A 19,414-nucleotide genomic window follows, 5' to 3' on the forward strand; every position below is an offset into this window, starting at 1 on the left:
AGTTGGATATAATCCACAGCACATAAACAACTTGTGGAAGATACAGCAAAATTGTTGTTCACAAGAACAGTGCCGTAAGATTGAATAAAAAATAAAGGCAGCTAGACATTAGATTGCATCAGGATTCTTCATCTTCAACTCTGTAAAACTCATAATTAAAGCATAATGGATAGTTCAAGAAGTTGAACTAAAAATAAGGTGCTCAAATTATCAGGACAATGCCACAAGTTGCTGACAAAATAGGGTTGTGCCTACAATACTGCAAGGAAGGGACAGATAATGCCAGTACAGGGCATGACTACAGAAAATCAACGGCTTATCATTTATCTTCAGCTCTCTATGTCTGCAAAGGGGAGTCTTGCTCTGCTTCCCGGCTAGGAGCCTTGCCATTTTCCATGATGGAAAGTAAATGGCATCTTTACACTGTCTTTGAAGGAACCCAAAGGCATCACATTTATCCTTTTTTTAAAAAAATGCATAATGCAAGTTAGCAGAAAATGGAAAAGCAGCAATGAGAGGCATGTGAGTAGACTATCCCCCTGCTTCTTACCTGACCTTTGTTTTGCACTGTATCAGTTTATTGGATTTGTTTACTAAGAAAATTGAGTTATGTAAGATCAAAGTGGTGGTGGTGGGACAGGACTTTTTTGGCCTCCTTGCCCTGTTCTCAGCTCTCACAAGTGACTTTTCCTTTATGTAGGTCTGGACAGTGGACCTTTTAGATGTAGAACTATTTGTACTAGCTTTTACCCCCTTTCAAAAACTGTCTTTATTCTAGATTTCTGGTTGAGAATTACTACAACCAACAAAGGTTCTATTGCTATAGCGGAAGTGGGAAGGGAAACCCTAACTTTCTACAAAATTTCCCCTAGGATTCAGCTCCTGAGCTTTACATTTCTGGAAGATTATCCTTCTGGAATTTAGTTCTTAGTGCACAATGTACTTGTTGTTAGGGTTGCCATACTGCAGTTCCCAATATCCAAGTGACCTATTTGGCATATTATGTAAATTATTTGCCATTTATGCAAATCATATTCTAGGTTGGGAAGAAAGTTTAGCAACACCCCCTATCAAGTTTTAAGTTACCTCATTGCTTTTTTTGTTCCAGAAAATTCATATATTCATTTATTTTTATTTCTTAAACTTATACCCCCTTTTTGTGGTAGCAGCCAAGGTGGCTTGCAGCAGTACAAATAAAAATATACAACTAATATACAATCAAGATATACAATTTATAAACATACAAATAAAAAATAAGTAATAAAAAAACAATAAAATAAACCAAGAGCTAGTTAAGGCCATTTAAATGTACTACAACAGAAGAAAACTGGAGAACTCATAGACTAATGGCCCATTTACTGAAAAAGTGTTTGTCTATCTGCAGCCATCAGTAACAGGGCTAGACAGGCTCCCCATAGCCATAAAAACAATAAAGCTATTGGATATTATGAAATGTGTGAAGGACAAAATATTGTTCCTGAATTGATGGCAGGACAATATACCTTTCTTTGCAAAAAAATTACTTATTCAGATGGTAATGGAGGAAATTCTTGTAGACTTTATTAAGTTAGAATTTTGTACTGATGTAAAGTATTAGGTTACACAGAGGCATGCTGGGGTTAAAAGAGACAATGACATTAGAAAAATACTGTTGTTTTTGAGATAACTTCAGAGAAAAACCCAGTGAAACTTTTTTATGTCTCAGTGTAAGTCAGCAAAAGTGCATGGCTGAAAGTTGGTTCATCCAAAGGTTGGATGTCTCACACTTTCTAGCCAATGGGTTTCAAACCCTTGGTGAGTTAGGGACTTCCCCTGCAGGAGAAGACATGCTTGGGTAGATTGAGCAGATGAGACCAATAGGGGTCCAAGAAGGCAGCTTCTATTTCTGCTTAATCAGATAACTGCATCTTTTCCTAGGAGCAGAGCATGTATTGTATGCAGTGCTATTTTTCTGGAAAAAGAGGTGCCAGAATTCACTATGAACACCTCCCTTGTTCTCTTAGAATGGCAATGGTGCTCACCTGAGAAGTGCCGGAACAGAGTTCCTGTAAGTCCTGGGAAAATAGCCCTGGTTGTATGGAACTGCCACACCAAGCTGCCTGCGTTGTAGTCAAATCATGTCTGACTAAAGCTTTTACAGGTTGAGACACAGCATTAACTCAAAAGATCCTTCCTGAAACACAGCCTACTGTTTTCCTTCAGATATTCACTTTTGCCAGATACATAGCTGTCAACTTACAGATTTGAAAATAAGGGACCAGCAGCCTTGAAAATAAGGGACCAGCAGCCAAAATAAGGGACCTGCAGCCTCACCTGTTCCAGGCACTCCAGTCTTCCTGTCCTCCTGCAGTCTGGTCAAACTCATGCTGGTAGCTTCGAGAACACTGTCCAACCAACTTTGTAACCAGAGGTTCAACTGAATAGAATCTGAATCACATGCACCACAAGGCCTATGCAGCCTCAACTTAAGATGGCTCCCCGGCCTGACTTTGCACTGCAAAGTTTGCAGCAGCACGTGCAACAAAATGGCGTCCAGCATTCAAAAACCTCCTCAGCTTGCATTAACTAGCCACACACACACAGCCTCCCCCCCTCGCCACGAGATCGCCAGTCACCCACCATTTTAGTCAACCAGCTCCTTTCTTTTCCCCCAATAAGTCAATCGAAGGAGCCTCCAAAACAAATTCAAAAGCCCCCCTCCCACGAGATCTCCTTTCCTTTCCCCCCCACCATGTGCCCCCACTCCAGACAGACCTTTTCGCCGGCAAGGGTGAGTGGGCCGTTGATGACGTATCCACCTGATTCCGATCCGAGCACTCAGCACAGGTATGTTCAACTTCTGAGCCCCTCTGAGCCAAAGGCAGAAAGCCCAGGCAGCAGCCAAACGAAGCCTCAAGGAAAACCACCGTCACCTCTCCACTGGGAAGCGCTGAGCAAAGACGAGTCCCCAGGGAACGCAGCCGATTTGATCAGCACAAGGCATGCAAGCTCCACCCCCCAGTCGTTCTTAGACTTCTTATTGGGTGAGCAACACAGCCAAGCAACACAGTTGGAGCCTCCCTCCTCCCTGGCCAGCAAGGAGGGAGGGAGAGGAGCTGCTTCCTTTGAAATTTTAGGGACATAATTTAAGGGACATCTATCAATAAGGGACATGGCGCTAGAATAAGGGACTGTCCCTTCAAAAAAGGGACACTTGACAGCTATGGCCAGATAATTTCTTGGGGCCCAAGTTGCTGGAACTCTTAGCTTTAGGTAAGCCAGGCTTTTCAGTGACATAAACCTTGGTATGTAATTAATATGGCAAAATGTTATTAATCATATTCCACATACTACAGAAGTAGGTGTGAGCTCCCAAATGTGCAAAATAACCAGGGAAAATAATCTGTGTTTCTGCATTCTTGTCAGGGCGATGGTAGTGACTAGAACTCAGGTTCCCATTCACACCATACAGTTAAAGCACTATGATATCATTTTGATCAGTCATAAGAGCTGTTTGTTAAGGGTGCTGGGAGTTGGAAGGAGGTCCCTATTCCCCTCACAGAATGTCAATTCTGAGTGGTTTTTCTGGGGGGTACACATACCCCTAAACATTTAGTCAATCTAAGTTTGGCCTCATTGAGGGGCAGCATTTAAATATGAGCAGGAAAATGAGAGTACCCCTAAACATTTTTTTTTTTTTAGAAAAATGGGTTTAACAATCAATCCCTCTTTACAGCAACTCAAGAGTTGCAGCTCTGTTAAGTGCAAACGGGGCCTCCTGACAACGCTCAGCAACTATAATGAACTACAGCTCCCAGAATTCCTTGGGGGAAGCCATGAGTGCTAAAAGTGCTATCATAGTGTTTTTAAGTGAATGTGGCCTCAATAACCCTCACAGCCCACGAAGCTTGGTGAGTGGTGACAGAGTCAGTGTAACGTTCCTCACGTGCTCAATTGATAATACTGGGGTGGGGGAAACTAGTGTGCCTGTGGTTTTGCCTGCAACTGTGGTCTATTTCTTTAATGAATGAGAGAGAGAGAGAGAGAGAGAGAGACGCTGTTTCATAACTGACTGGCAGAGCAGCAAATGAAGAAAGCTGGAATTAGGGTGAGGGATCCCCCCAAGGAGCTAACACACAAGAAACTGGAGCAGGCTGAGGGTGGGCAAAAGAGAAAGGGAGGACGAAGCACAAGTGCATAAACGCAGAAGATTTGGGGAGGGTCACATGGCCGCGCGCTGTTTCCTCTGCCCTTGGGTTGCCCTTAATTCTCCTCCTCCTCCTCCAATTTGGAGCTGCGTTCGCCCACTCCGCTTCTGCCCCGGTGCCTGATTCCCTCGCCTGAAAGGTCCCTTCTCCCCCGGCCCCGGCCTTATCGATCACGTTAATGGTGCTGCTGCTGCAAGCTGCAGCTGCCGGCGCCTGGAAGTGCTGCAGCGTCTCCGGCTCGCCTCCCCTGGAGCTGCATTGCTGTAGCAGCGCGCAGGCACCCACAGAGTCACGGAGCAGCCGGCGAGCCGAGGGGGGAAAGGAGCCGGGCGGCGAGGCCACCTGACCTGCCCCGCGCCGCCTGTGCACATTCCAAAAGCAGCCCGTTCCTAATAAAGAAGCGATGGGGATCCGGCACCGTCTCGCGCGCCTTCGGCTCTCCCTATAAATACTCGCCCTGCAAAGAAAACAAGCTTCGGTTGCTTCTGTCCTGCCCGCCCCAGACTCGGGCTGACCGGCAAAAAACCCAAAGCAAACCTAGCCAAAGCAAAACAAACAAAAAGAGAGAGAGAGCCGTCGCCGCCGCCGCCGGAGGAAAGAGAAGCCAAAGCAACTGCAGCCCGAGAGCCTGAGGCGAGGAGCGCCCTTCCTGCACCCGAGCTGAACCGGCGAGATGCCCCGAGTAGATGCCGATCTCAAACTGGACTTTAAAGATGTCTTGGTTAGACCTAAGCGAAGCAGCCTCAAAAGCAGAGCAGAGGTGGGGGCCTTTCCAAACGAGCATGCTTTTTTCCCCTTAATACTTCGCATCTAACTCCGGTAGATAACCTCTTTTTCTCTTGGTTTTTGCATTTCCCAAGTTAACGGGTTAATGAGCTCTGTCTGTCTGCTTCTCTCCCGCCTCTTGTCTTTCCCGCTGCGGCCCCGAATAAAGCAATCCAGGAACCCCCCCCCCCATTTGTTACCTCACGGGTGAGGTTAGGTGGACTCTCGCGTACTAAGATAAAATCACACGGCAGGCAGCACCCCCCCTTCTCCTTTGCAAGAGCTTTTGCCTCCTTGCAAGGAAAGAGCCCTTGCAAACGTGAAACGTGAGCTCCTCGCTTCCCCCTAAGAACTGCTTGTGCTGTCCTGATAGGGGCATCTGCCTAAAACGGTTTTAATTATTATTGTTGTTGTTGTCCCTGCTGCTGCTGTTACTTTGCAAGAAAATACAGTGGATGGAAGAAGGTGACCTAGAGTTGGGAATTGTTTTGCAGAGAGGCGCGGAGAAACTGCCGGCGTGACACATCATTTGCTGGCTAATGGGTGAGCGGGAGGGGGGGCCCCGGTGACTCAAATTACAAGCCATGCATCGCAAGCCTGCAGTTTCCAGGGAAAGTAATATCAGGGAGAAGCTGTTTTGTGAGGACAAGGCAGGTCAGGACACACATACACAGCGGAGGGGAAGGCAAATACTTCTGTGTTTTTGTAAATTGACAGCCAAATTAAAAAAGCTTCCATTTTTATTTTTTGAAACTAGCTTGAACTTTTAGCTGTAGCTGTGTGTGTGTATGTGGTTGCAAAGCATCAGTTTATGGGATGTTCAACATCTAAAGCAGATTTAATTAACTTTTAAATATAAATTGACATTTAAGATCCCATATTAAATAAGACTTTGAAAAGGGTGTGGGTGGGTGGAGGGAGGGGAAGAATAGCTACATCCATGAAGAATAGGTCTGCAACGTAGATCTTGCCATGGTGGCTAAATGGAACTTCCATGCTCACAGAAGGAGTGTGCCACTCAATGCCAGTTCCTGGGGGGCAACAGCTAGAGAAGGCTGTTGTGCACCTGCCTTGTTTAGTTGCCCAGTTTGGGTAGCAGGATGCTAGGCTTTGATGATGTGCATTTGGTCTGATCCAACAGGTTTCTTAATGCACATGCATACAGTGGTATCTTGGGTTACATACGCTTCAGGTTACATACACTTCAGGTTACAGACTCCGCTAACCCAGAAATAGTACCTCGGGTTAAGAACTTTGCTTCAGGATGAGAACAGAAATTGTGCTCCGGCGGCGTGGAGGCAGCAGGAGGCCCCATTAGCTAAAGTGGTTCTTCAGGTTAAGAACAGACCTCTGGAACGAATTAAGTACTTAACCTGAGGTACCACTGTACTCAGGTTTTCTTCTGGGGGTGGGTGGGTGGGAATAGCTTGGTCAGCTGTCAATAAAAGCAGCAATCTTCTTCCTTGTGTTATTAAAATCCCTGAAATCTAGTTTGTGGTTGGATAATTCACACCATCATATTGGAACGAATGCTTTGTGACTGCAGGCTGTGTAGAGACATTTGTTCTCTGACCAGCAACCATTGCTACTGGTAAAGGCATTTTCAAAAAAATACTGCAGGCATTAAATCTCTGTAACCAGAATAGTATTGTAGGAAATCCCTCTGGAATGTGGAGTTGCATATCTGTTGACCCAATAGGCTTACCATGAACTACATGGTTTGATCTACCTATTAACTTGGAACAACATTCCAAAGATAAGTGGCACTTTTGTATTGCCTATTCTATGGGGTACTGTAAGGACTAAATAAAAGTACCCAGTTGTTTTTTAAATGAGAAAAATAGCTTTAATTTAAAACCAACTTTTTGTAGCTATCATTAACATAGATTTCAATGGAAGAAAGTTTAGGCTGCTTTAAGATCTACATGCCATCAGGTGTTTTGCATCTACACCCAAAGTGTTATATGTAATGTTTCCAGCTGCGTATAGCATACAAGTAAACGAGCCAACAGCATTTTCCTGCAAAACAAGGCCACATGCTTGTTTATTTTGGTGTAATGGGTAGAGCGGTTATTGCATCCAAGTAAGAATTCAGTCTGTACGTATTTACTTTAGAATAAGGCTTCAACCCAACCCCTGTTTAGGCCCTATTTCATTTAGGATTTTCTTCAGAGTAAACATGGTTAGGATTGTGCTGACTTACTTAGAGCAGATTCTCTGAAATAATTGGTGTAGGTTAGTCAAGACTTACAAGTCCATTGATTTTAATGGGTCTACTCAGTATGACTTAGTTGGCTACCAATCTATGGGTTGTAATTGTGTATAGAATTGGGTAGCATGTTTGTTTAGGATTGACTTCTGTTTTGCTTGCCACATTCCGTTCTGAAACAAAGGAGAATATTCTAAATTAAGGGATATTTGGCTGCCTAGTTTGACCCTACTGCTTATGGTAACATGCAAGTTGCTTTCTTAAACAATTTCACAATGGTAGAAGGTAGAGAAAATGTGGGAATTTAGCCACAGAAATTATGGGTAATTAGAGTAACTCTGAATATGCTGCTTCTCTCTCAGGAAAATGAATTTGTACAATTCATAGGAGATTCTTCATGGTCCACAAGCTAGCTCTCAGATGTATGGGATAAGAGTGGGGAAGGCAGGTGTGAGCCTGCTCTTAGATCAGGCATCCCCAAACTCGGCCCTCCAGATGTTTTGGGACTACAATTCCCATCATCCCTGACGACTGGTCCTGTTAGCTAGGGATGATGGGAGTTGTAGTCTTAGTTGTTGAGTTGAGGATATTAAAAGGGGAGAATGCTACAAAGCAGTGACCAAAGAACTTGTATATATATGTGCGTAACAAATATTTTAAACCTTTTCAACTCTTCCATTTATATTTGGTTGGCTATTGGATTAATTCTAGGTATCGCTTTACTCATGAGTTAAGAGGGAGGCAGACATTATGTCCCCCTCTGTGACTTCTGTTTTCTTTTAATTCCTGACTTGTAAGGATGAGTCTAGGTTGCTGCCAACAAAAAATCAGGGAGGTTGGGGAGACATTGGATACAGGTCCTGCTTGTAATGAATGAGGTCCAGCATTATACAATTACCTGTTAATTATTTATTTGGGAGATGCGTAGTCTGCTTATCAATACACTGCTTTTCAAGGTAGAGAACAGCAGTTAACAGAAAATATAATAGTGTTTTCACATCATCTTGGCTAATAGGCCGAGAAGCGATAACAATAAAACCACCCCAGAACTGAGGCAGAGAAACAAAACCATTAGGCATATTAAACAGCAAAAGCCCATTTAAAAAGACAAACCTATAAAGGTTGTTTAAAAGAGGCAATGTCTTGTATGGAACAGGCAGCTGATTCTATAATCTGTGGACCACCAGGCTAACTGATGATTAAACTGAGCTGGATTTTACTAAGTACATATGGAAAAGATGCTCTCTCAAGTTACCTGGTGGGTGGAGTATAAAGTGGGATAAAAGTAAAAATAGAATTTATCCTGATAGTAAACTGGCAGCCAGTGTAGCTCACATAAAATTAGTATTGCTTCCTGCATCTAACCCCTGTAATCGAACGTGGCTGTTGTATTGTGAGTTTGAAAGCACATCAAAGTGCAAGTAGATAAATAGGTACCACTCTGGCGGGAAGGTAAACAGCGTTTCCGTGCGCTGCTCTGGTTCGCCAGAAGCAGCTTAGTCATGCTGGCCACATGACCTGGAAGCTGTACGCCGGCTCCCTTGGCCAGTAAAGCGAGATGAGCACCGCAACCCCAGAGGCGGTCACGACTGGTCCTAACGGTCAGGGGTCCCTTTACCTTTACCACAACTTGTGAACAGGCTTGAAGTGTGGCTCTCTGTGTTGCAGTTTGGATGGAAGGTTATTAGGACATGCAGTATGAGGGTCAAACCATTCTCTTTCATGAATAAGGGTAAGCTATTGAAAAGGCCAAGGCTGATAAAATGCATTCCTGGCCAGTTTAAGCAACCAGAAGGAGACCTTGATCCCAAAGCACTCCCATGCAGCAAACAGTCCTAACTGGGGAATGCGAACCCTTTGGTAGCATTTGCTAAGACCCGTTGGTGTCTGTGTGTTGATGGTAGAGCTATGCATTAAAGGCCTTCGTTCAGCCCATTTGTGGGCAGGGAAATTGGGGGGCCGTTTCACCAAATTTCTATAGAGTGAAAAGAAATATTGCAACAATTATTGGGGATGGAGCTTACCATTAGTGGTGGTAGTAGCACAGCTTTTTTTTCCTTTTTTCCTAAAGGTTTCTTGCTGTTGCTACTTTTCGTGCTCCGTAATGACATTGGGCTGGTGATTCCAGCACATTGTGGTTGGAGTGCCAAGTCTCATTTTTTAAAAAAACGGTGAAGAATATTTGGCGAAAACTCTTCAAAGTGGGCATTTCCAACTCAGCTCTAAGTGACTTAGAATTTCAGCTCCTTAACTTACTTTGGATTGAAGTTGAATCCTGACAAGACAGAAGTACTGTTTTTGGGGGACAGGGGGCGGGCTGGTGTGGAGGACTCCCTGGTCCTGAATAGGGTAACTGTGCCCCTGAAGGACCAGGTGCGTAGCCTGGGAGTCATTTTGGACTCACAGCTGTCCATGGAGGCGCAGGTCAATTCTGTATCCAGGGCAGCTGTCTACCAACTCCACCTGGTACGCAGGCTGAGACCCTACCTGCCCGCTGATTGTCTGGCCAGAGTGGTGCATGCTCTAGTTATCTCCCGCTTGGACTACTGCAATGCGCTCTACGTGGGGCTACTTTTGAAGGTGACTCGGAAACTACAGCTAATCCAGAATGCGGCAGCTAGACTGGTGACTGGGGGCGGCCGCCGAGACTACATAACACCGGTCTTGAAAGACCTACATTGGCTCCCAGTACGTTTCCGAGCACAATTCAAAGTGCTGGTGTTGACCTTTAAAGCCCTAAACGGCTTCGGCCCAGTATACCTGAAGGAGCGTCTCCACCCCCATCGTTCTGCCCGGACACTGAGGTCCAGCGCCGAGGGCCTTCTAGCGGTTCCCTCATTGCGAGAAGCGAAGCTACAGGGAACCAGGCAGAGGGCCTTTTCGGTGGTGGCGCCCGCCCTGTGGAATGCCCTCCCATCGGATGTCAAGGTGATGGACAACTACCTGACATTCAGAAGACATCTTAAGGCGGCCCTATTCAGGGAAGCTTTTAATGTATGATATTTTAGTGTTTTTTGGTTTCTGTGGAAGCCGCCCAGAGTGGCTGGGGAAACCCAGCCAGATGGGCGGGGTACAAATAATAAATTATTATTATTATTATTATAACAGCCAACAGCTTAAATGAGATGTAGTAGAAAACTAGAAAAAAGGAAAATTATTTGAACATCTTGAGGACATGTTCCTTTTTGGATAAGCATTAAATCTGGGATTGGCTTACTTAGAAATACAATTTTGCATTTCCTTCCTTTTATGTTTACAATCTTAGGCCTCAATTCTACATTTAGTGAATCCCCCCCCCCCCCCTGAATAGCATATAAAAGCTGTATTTCTTTGCTGGTACAAAAGACTGATTAAAATATTCATTTATTTTTTTACAGGTGGATCTTATGCGTACTTTCACATTCCGTAATTCTAAGCAAACCTATACTGGGATCCCCATTATAGTAGCAAATATGGACACCGTAGGCACTTTTGAAATGGCACAGGTTATGACTAAAGTAAGTGCTTTTAATTCTCCTGCAAAACGGAAAGAAAAATAAAACCCTGAAGTGTGTTACCTGAGCTGGTCCATTGTTTCCAAAACATACAAAAAACACATTTGAAGCAAAATAACTTTAGATTCCAGTTTTCTTTTGACTTGCCTGTGTTGCAAACAGAGAAAGTAGGAGCAAAGTCAAGTACTTCTAAATACGTGTTAAATCATGGATATGACAACAGTGTCTCATACTGAATGTAAACAAATTGTGAAAAAGACTACAAATTGAAAGTGGAGGCACTATATGTACTTTTCTTTATTTCCTTGTTTTGTTACACAAGAAAATCTTTAGTAAAAACTAATTTAAATTAAAAAAAATAAGATCTCATAACATATTCTTGCTTTGTAGCCATGTAGTCTTTTTGTGCCCACGTTGCTGCCTGAGATTGTAGGGTAATGCCTGGTTTCTTTTTTTCTAGTATGCAATGTTCACTGCAATTCACAAGCATTACTCTCTGGAACAGTGGGAGCTGTTTGCAAGCAATCACCCAGAATGCCTAGAGGTATATTTTCACACTATTAATTATTAAGTGCATTTACTGCTTTCTAAACTTGGGAGTTTGGGGAAAAACTGCACACATACAAAATGGAAAAAGAAGAAAACAACATGTATTGGTTGCAAGAAATGGTTTTGTAAGGGGAGCAACGTCGTTCTTTAAATAATTGTGCTAAGTGGTTTATTCAGCATTCCTATGGGGAATATAATATATATAATAGAACCATTTGAAAGAAAGCTTAGCTGTAGCAAATGTTCATAGAAGTTAGGGAGAAAGTGTGTTAACAAAACTTTCTCCAGTAAACTAAGAATGAATGCATGGGCGTAGCCAGGATTTGTGTTGAGGAGGGGGCAGGACTTTTGTTAGGGGGGCAGGACCAACATGCTTGGTCAGTTAGTTAAGTATTTATATTGTTTTACTTGATGGGGGGACAACTGCCCCCATGCCCCCCTTGCCTACGCCCATGAATGAGCATCTTTCTTTGAATAACATTACAGCAAGGGGGAACAGTTATGAGATTTTTAATAGAATGTTGGCAGTGAAATTGAAATGGATGAAATAGGTATGGTTGCATTTCAACAAAATTAGACTGGAGCCAAGGAACAATTCTGTAAATTCAAACCAAGACTGGCAAACATATATTCGATGCAGTAGTTTTAATCAACCCAAATGTCATTATGATAGATTATGAAATTCTTTCTGAAACAGCATGCACTTTGAGAATTAGGGCCCAGGCAATAAGATAGAAAACAGATAACAGTGAGAAAGAAAGATCCCCTGAAAACTTTGGTAATACTTGTAATAAAATATTGGGGTGGGGGGTGGGGAGAATGGGATGTTCTGGGACATTTTTTTCAAAGCAGGAGTGAAGATACCATTTGCCAGGGCACCAGCATCACTGAAGTGAATGAGGTGATAATGAAGTTTTCAAGTTTGTGTCAGATTAGCATAGAGTAAGTTAGAGAGTGAGGAAAATAATCCAAGCAGAAATACAAGATATGTATTTCATTTTATTTGATGGCACTAGCCTAGTGAAGCTGCCTTATACTGAGACAGGCTGTTGTTCTATCTAGCTCAGTATTGTCTACCGTGAATGGTTCCACTCTTGTTTTACTTCAAGTTGTTTTTTCCAGTGAGTAGGAAATTCAATTCCAAGTTCAGTTTTGTGTGATGGTGTGTTGAGGAAATAAGAGGGCTTAGATCCTGTTGATCCATAGCTTCACCATCATATCCCAACACACCCTTGAAATGCCCAGTTTCCCCCAGTGCTAACAAATGAATATTTGTGGCAGGACTCCTTCTGAAGTCTTCTGCTAGGGAGACCTCCAGTGGTATGAATGCCATCCTACTGGTGGCCTCCCTCTGTCGTGGCAGAGCACCTGCTACCAGTGGCTCCATAGCTAGCCTTTGGCTGCCGTTTGGGTTGCTATGATACCCATCTTTAAACTGTGGCTTAATATCCTGGCTTTTTGGTATGCCGTTAACTGTAGTTCGCACATAATGTGAAGCTATGGCTAACTTATGAGCCAAATCCTGGCTTGTTTTGGAATGACAGAAGTGGCTAGAAAATATGCTTGTTTGCTGCAGAGGGAATATTAAAAACAGCTTGAAAAGAAAACTAAAACAAAACAGTGTACAGTATTCAAGACAATGTTGTAAAGGACCAGGGGAGTGGGAGATGAACTAAGAAAGAGTTTGGCTATGGGACAGAAGCAGAGGAATTAATATGCATAGGTTAGCAGACTGCATAACTAGGAATGGAAGATTTTGATTAATTCTCAGACCACAGTTCCAAGCCCCAGACACAAATTCCAACTTCTCTTTCACTGCACTCGATCTTCAGATTTGGCCAAATCTCTTCCCCCAGCCTGGAGGTATACGCTAATGTTTTATGGTCCCTGTTGGCTTCCTCTCTCAAATAGATGCACAGAAAATGCTCTTGACCTCGTTTCAATAAAAGCGGCTGATGATCCCTCCCTCCCTCTCTTTCCAGCATGTAGCTGTGAGCTCAGGCAGTGGCATGTCCGACTTTGAGAAGATGACCAGAATCATAGAGGCCATTCCCCTTATCAAGTACATTTGCCTGGATGTGGCCAATGGTTATTCAGAATACTTTGTGGAGTTCGTGAAAGCCGTCCGCATCAGATTCCCCAAGCACACAATCATGGTAGGTATGATGAGGAAAGTGGAGAGATGGATGGGTTTAATTCGGTGAGATGTTTTGTTGATTCAAATAAGCGTGTTTCATGGAGGATGGCCTGGTGAAGAAGAGGACAGGGTACCTGCATCTGTAATAGTTGTATAGAAGAAGAAATTTCAGCAGGTGTAGCTTGTCACCTGGCCACTCCAGTTTCAGGCCATGCAACTACTGCAGTCCCACTATTTCCACAGAATTGAATTCTTTATGCATCCTTCTATTAAATATCACTATTGCTGTCATTCCCATTCCCAAATGGGTTCCCAAGATTAGAGCGCAGTAGCTATGATCCAGCAATGTGACTTGGAGAAAAGGGGCTGTAGCTGGAGTGTTAGAGCAGAAGATCTGCATGAGGAAGCTCCCAGGTTCAATATCCAGTACAGACAGTACTAGGCTTGATGGACCAAGGATCTGGCTTCCTAGGCTGTTCAGCCGTGTTCCTTTTCAGCCCACGCCCCCTGTTCAATTGCAGAGCATTGTTAAACTCAAGGGATTTTTGAAAGGTGCTTCTTGGCAAGAGGATTTGGCAATGGGGGAATGCTACGTCAAACTGCAAAGTTTATGCATAGTTATGGATGATGTGTTGAAGGTTGCCTAGAGTGGAATTGCAGCATAGTGCTAAGGTGTTTCTGCTTGTGAAATGGAACATTCTCCCTTTCCCTTCTCCCCATGTGCCTCCTAAAACTGTTATAGGTGTCCCCCTCCCCCATTGTCCTCAAGGAGCAAAATGTCTTTGGTTGATCCAGGGCATAAGTTGGCACAAATATCCTATTACAGTAATCACACCCCCACACACTTTAAATTAGTATAGTTGTTTGAGAAATAAACTCACTTTCTTCATATAAACAAAACTGTATATGGAATTATTGAATAACAACACTAATAACAATAATCCCGTTAACCCAAGCATTTGTTCAGTGTTTCTTTCAGCTTTGGATTGATGTTCTTGCCTGTGTTTCAGGCAGGTAATGTGGTGACTGGAGAGATGGTGGAAGAACTTATTCTATCCGGAGCAGACATTATCAAAGTTGGAATTGGACCAGGTAAGCTGATTGGCAGTGCACAGTGAGAGAGCAGTTTTATATTTATGTGCCTGGGACACTTGTTTCTGCATTCATGTTGGGTATATTTATTCTCTGAGGATTTATTTATTTCCTATAATAATCCTGTGGACCGGGGTAGCCATGACTCACCATGATGCTGGTATAGTCTAATCTTACATTCCATAACCGAGTGCTCCTTTTTCCATTCGGATATGGGGTTCAGAGCAAAAATGATGATGCTACAGAGAGTTTGGGTTGAGGAGATTGTGTTCCCCCTGCTAAGTTGCCTTGATTGTCTCCTGCCAGAAGTCAGTGATTTGCCGAATAGCGCTTGGCAGATTGCATCTTCTGAGCCTTAGATCTCCATATGTGAAATGGGACCAGTAGCATCCTGTTTTGCTGGGTCACTAGAGGATGAATAAAACAAGGATTGCCATGTACTTTAAACACTAAAACTGCTATAGGAATGAATGAGAATAAATAAATCACCACCAGTGATTTATTTATTCTCATGTGCCCAGTGGTCAAGCTTTGCTATAGTGTTTCAATGCCATGAAATAAATTGCCCATCTTTCAAAATTAAAAACACCTTCAACCAGAGGTTTTCAACCTTTTTGATTCCACGCCTCCCATGGCCAACTACATTCTGGGCTCAGGAGCCCAGTTATGTCACCCCTTGCATAAAGAGCTGGCAGCCTCTCACCCTTTTTCAAACACCCTCCTTTGTGGTGTGTTCTCTCAGCCTCCTCTTCTCTTTCCTTGGGAGTCCTCTGGGCAGTTGCTGCTGCTGCCGCCCCTGGTCTCTGAGCTGCCCCCGCCCCAAAGAGTGGTGCCTCCTCACACTGCCTCACAGGGGCCTAGGACTTGTCTGACCATTCCCAACAGCAAGGTCTGGTGGACTGGCTGGCTTGGCTCCCTCGCATGCTTGCTTGCAAGCTCTGAGGGTTGCTCCAGCTCCTGGTAACCACAACTCCTGGCCAGCCCCAGAGGCACCATTCAGCTGCTGCAACAAAGAGCCCTGCAAGCCTTTGGGAGGCAGAGACATGAGGGGGCATCAGCGGAGGGAGGGAAGGAAAGAGGAACACAGGCCAGTGTTGCCTGTGGCACTCCTGACCATGCTTCAAGGCACACCAGGGTGCCATGGCACACTGGTTGAAAACCACTGGTTTTAGAAACCTTACTTCCTGACATCAATGTAAGCCAAGCATAGTTTGAGCTGATGTAGGCTTAACGCTTCCAATTTATTAACCATACATCAGGAGGAGGCTGCATCTTGGCCTGCCCCCCCCCCCCCGCATATCAATTTCCCTACCCTTCCATTGCCAGCTTTTACAAAAATCATGCGTTCTAATGGCACTTCCAGGATTAGCTATCACTGGTTTCAGATGTTGAATAAGAGGGAACTCTGGTTAGCGTTAACCACCGGTATTGCTGATGCAATGCTTAACTGTAGTAAAAGCTTGCAGAGGAAGGGCAGAGGGATTTTGTACAGAAGAAGGAAGGGGATGTGCAACATTGTGACCTCCTGTTCATTTCTTAAACATGGCTGAGACGTTGGGGGGGAGGGAATGCAAAGCATTTGGCAGGGTTCCCCGTTATATTTGGGTTAGTAACCTGTTTAAATGTAGGCTAGATGATGCCACGGTCAGGTGGATTAGCACCTGGTTGGCAAACTGTACATAAAGTGTGGTAATCGGTGGTTCCTCATAAAACCGGAGGAAGGTTTCAAGGGCCTTTTGAATTCTATTGGGCACCTTCTGTGGAGTCAGGTGCTTCTCCTGCAAGTAAAAATTTGGTGTGCCAGTTGAAAAGGAAAGAACCTTGCAGCTGGGTGGGCTGTCATTATGGCAGAGCTGCTCCCACAGGGTGCTCCCAAACAGGTGTTTTCACTTGCCCTAATCTACAAGATACCATAGCTTTGGTTTCATCTTTCCATCTGTTTGTTTTCAATGTCTAGGATCTGTGTGCACCACTCGGATAAAAACTGGTGTGGGTTATCCACAGCTGAGCGCAGTGATTGAATGTGCAGATTCTGCTCATGGACTGAAGGGGCATATAATATCCGTAAGTATGATCTGCAGGAAATGCCATAAATAAGGCAGGGTTATAGAATGAAATCCCAACAAGAAGATGTTAAGGAAACCCTTTCCGCAGTCATCTCTGACCTTTTGAGACCTCTTGAGCTCAGGGGTTTCAAAGGCGTGAATTAGAAACTCTGGCTCCTAACTACCAACTGCTCAGAAGTAGACCTTTGAGTCATGGCTTTGTGTCCAGTAGTTCACCCCCGTTTTGTGAACTGACTCCTTAGGTAGCAAAATACTCTGTGAAAGTATGCCTCTGCCTCTGTATCACCTGCCTCTGCCAGCACCACTGCTGCACCACTCGGTCTGCTGCTGTGCCACCCAGCCGGTGAAGTTGTATTGGCTCTGATTCCCTCTGAGATCTCATGAGATTTGGGCGAGATCTCACCGAAAATGGCACCAATGCTGGCGCTGCTTCTCCAGCAGAGCAGGGGAGGCACCTGCAGAAGCTCTGCCTTCTGTCACCTGAGGTGGCTGCGTCATTCCACGTCATGGCTGGCCCTGGCCACTCACAATTTGAATTTCATATGGAAAGAATGCTGTTTAACAAACACAGCACATTACACATTTTAAATAAGTTTTTCAGCCTTCTGTGAGATGTCTTTAGGAAGAACACCAATTTATACCTAGGTCTCCCAAAGGCCTTTTCCCCTCAGTTATCTGGTGTTTGCACTAGATGAAGCTCTGGTGGAGAGCCAGTGTGGTGTAGTGGTTAAGAGCGGTAGACTCGTAATCTGGGGAACCGGGTTCGTGTCTCCGCTCCTCCACATGCAGCTGCTGGGTGACCTTGGGCCAGTCACACTTCTTTGAAGTCTCTCAGCCCCACTCACCTCACAGAGTGTTTGTTGTGGGGGAGGAAGGGAAAGGAGAATGTTAGCCGCTTTGAGACTCCCTCGGGTAGTGATAAAGCGGGATATCAAATCCAAACTCTTCTTCTTCTTGTTTGGTTTCTTCCTGAAGTTATTTGTCCCTGTTAATGTGTGTGTGATTGAAATAAGACTAAACAACAACTGTCTCCTCTTAATTTTCTGCCGCTTTGAAGCAGACACAACTGAATCTTCTATTTCATAAACCCTGCTGGTTTTTAGGACACTATTTGCTTGACAACAAAAAATATTACTGGTATTTTTAACAAGTTCCTGTTTCACCTGAGCTAGTTTTCCATGTCAGTTCATATCTTTGCAGATAAATAATATAAGGGACTTCATACCCTTTTAAAATGCCAGATGAGAAGCCAAATCTTTTACGTATCTCTCAGAACTGTAATGATTGTCTCAAAAGAAGAATTGTTAACTCTATAGTTGCTTTTGTTGTAAGTGGTTGGATTCTGATGACTGCTTGGGGCATTCAGATCCCCTAACAGCCCACTGGTAGAATGCATGATCAATCCCTGGCATTTCTAGTTAAAAGAATCAGGTTGGAGATCATGGGAAACTAAGAGACCAGTCAGCTTTGGCTAGTCAACAGTTGAGAATACTAAACTAGTCAGGCAGATAATCTGGCCTAGTATAAGGCAGCTTCTTGACGTATGAGAGATATTTTCTTCTGTTACTGACTGTAATTTTTGCATCTCGTTGCTATTCAACTCCCACTTCATATTTTCTGTGTGTGCATGTGCGTCTGTATGCATTGTTACAAAAATCATGTTCCACCCCCACTCTCTGCAAGATTCCTGAGGGTTCCAGGCACTCACCCAGGGTCTGTGTTGTTTTAGAGAATAGAGACATGACGGAGACTGTTATAGCTTTAAGAAATATGATTTATTCACTTAGTTACACCTTTGGCGTGCGTGGAGGGAGTCCAGTTCTTACAGCATGGTCATTTCAAGAGGGTCTTGTCCCCTCAGTGGTGCAGCCCTGGAGTCCAAGGCATCTCTCCCAGCCAGCCTTCGCAAGATAGATCCCAGTCTTTCTTTTCCCTCTCTTCTTCCCAGCACACCATGCTCAAAACTCTCCTGTCGCTTCAAACCCGCACCCCACCACTGTGGCAAGTTGGCAACCTCTCTTCCCAGGCCCAGGCTCTCAGATGGGCTATCAACTCATTTTGTCATGTTAATGCCTCTATCTCAGGTGAGGCCCTGGCTTGGGAAGGAATCTTAGCCTGTACTTTTCCACTGACCTCCAATCTTCCCCTCAATACAGATAATCAAAATTCTACCATTTATTACTTTCTAGCATTTAGGAGGATCCCCTAAGTCTATAACAGTATATATTTCTGAATGAAGTAGGCTTTAGTTCTTGAAATATTTCACATGCCATAGGGCTCTTTGTGCCGCAGCAGACTAAGCCAGTTACCCTCTGAAAATGTTCTTCTGTGATGATCTGTTATTTGGTCCAAACCTGTAGCAAAAAGCCAGAGTGATGATGGAAAAGCTACCCGATTAGTTCTTACTTGGTTTCCTCCTATGGCAGCTCAGCAAAGAACCAAGTGGTCAGCCGTCATACTTTGTAGTGAGCCCCAGCTACTTAGGCTGAAAGGACAAATTGCTGGAGACGCGTGACCTGCTGTGGAAAAGAGGCAACCTCAGGGTCCCTGCATCTTCTAGTAACGTGTCTTAGAGCAAAATATGTTCATGTCATTGTACTCTAGTATTCACCATCTCTGCTCCACTTTCAGTGTTTGAAACTCCCATTGTTCTAGGCGCATTTTGTGACAGGGAATTTCATGAGGGCGAGCATTTTCTGAGCTCTGGGCACAGTACTGAGCCTAAGATTTCAGATTAAAACTGCAGAGTGGAAGGAAAGGAGGACCTTTTTCTGCCTTCCCACTCCCAGCTACTCTCTGAAGACTGGAGAAGAGACCCTCTTAAGAATATTAGCGGGGTGGGCAGGGGAAGGACTAGACCATGTGAAAAATGAACATAGTATTTTGCTGCAAGTTCATTCATTTTCATCTTTGTA

General features: G+C 44.2%; 1 protein-coding gene across 7 annotated transcripts in view; it reads left to right on the forward strand.

The window, feature by feature from the left end:
• Window positions 1–3,231: 3,231 nt before the first annotated feature.
• Window positions 3,232–19,414, forward strand: part of GMPR (guanosine monophosphate reductase) — a 28,226-nt gene continuing 12,043 nt past the window's right edge. For 2 of the 7 annotated variants that reach the window (XR_014529620.1, XM_083519609.1), the window contains exons 1-6: window positions 3,765–3,890; window positions 10,539–10,658; window positions 11,116–11,199; window positions 13,187–13,360; window positions 14,352–14,433; window positions 16,391–16,497. Coding sequence is in view for 5 of the 7 variants with exons in the window: in XM_083519609.1 (XP_083375735.1) it covers window positions 3,780–3,890; window positions 10,539–10,658; window positions 11,116–11,199; window positions 13,187–13,360; window positions 14,352–14,433; window positions 16,391–16,497 (678 nt within the window). In the remaining 2 variants the exon portion in view is untranslated. Of the gene's footprint in view, window positions 3,253–3,764; window positions 3,891–3,958; window positions 4,948–5,506; window positions 5,607–10,538; window positions 10,659–11,115; window positions 11,200–13,186; window positions 13,361–14,351; window positions 14,434–16,390; window positions 16,498–19,414 lie in introns of those variants that run through there. The other 5 variants (XR_014529621.1, XM_083519610.1, XM_083519613.1 and 2 more) reach the window with 4 other exon arrangements.

The sequence above is a fragment of the Podarcis liolepis genome (assembly GCF_965112155.1).
Source record: "Podarcis liolepis genome assembly, chromosome: 8".
NCBI classification, from domain to species: Eukaryota; Metazoa; Chordata; class Lepidosauria; order Squamata; family Lacertidae; genus Podarcis; species Podarcis liolepis.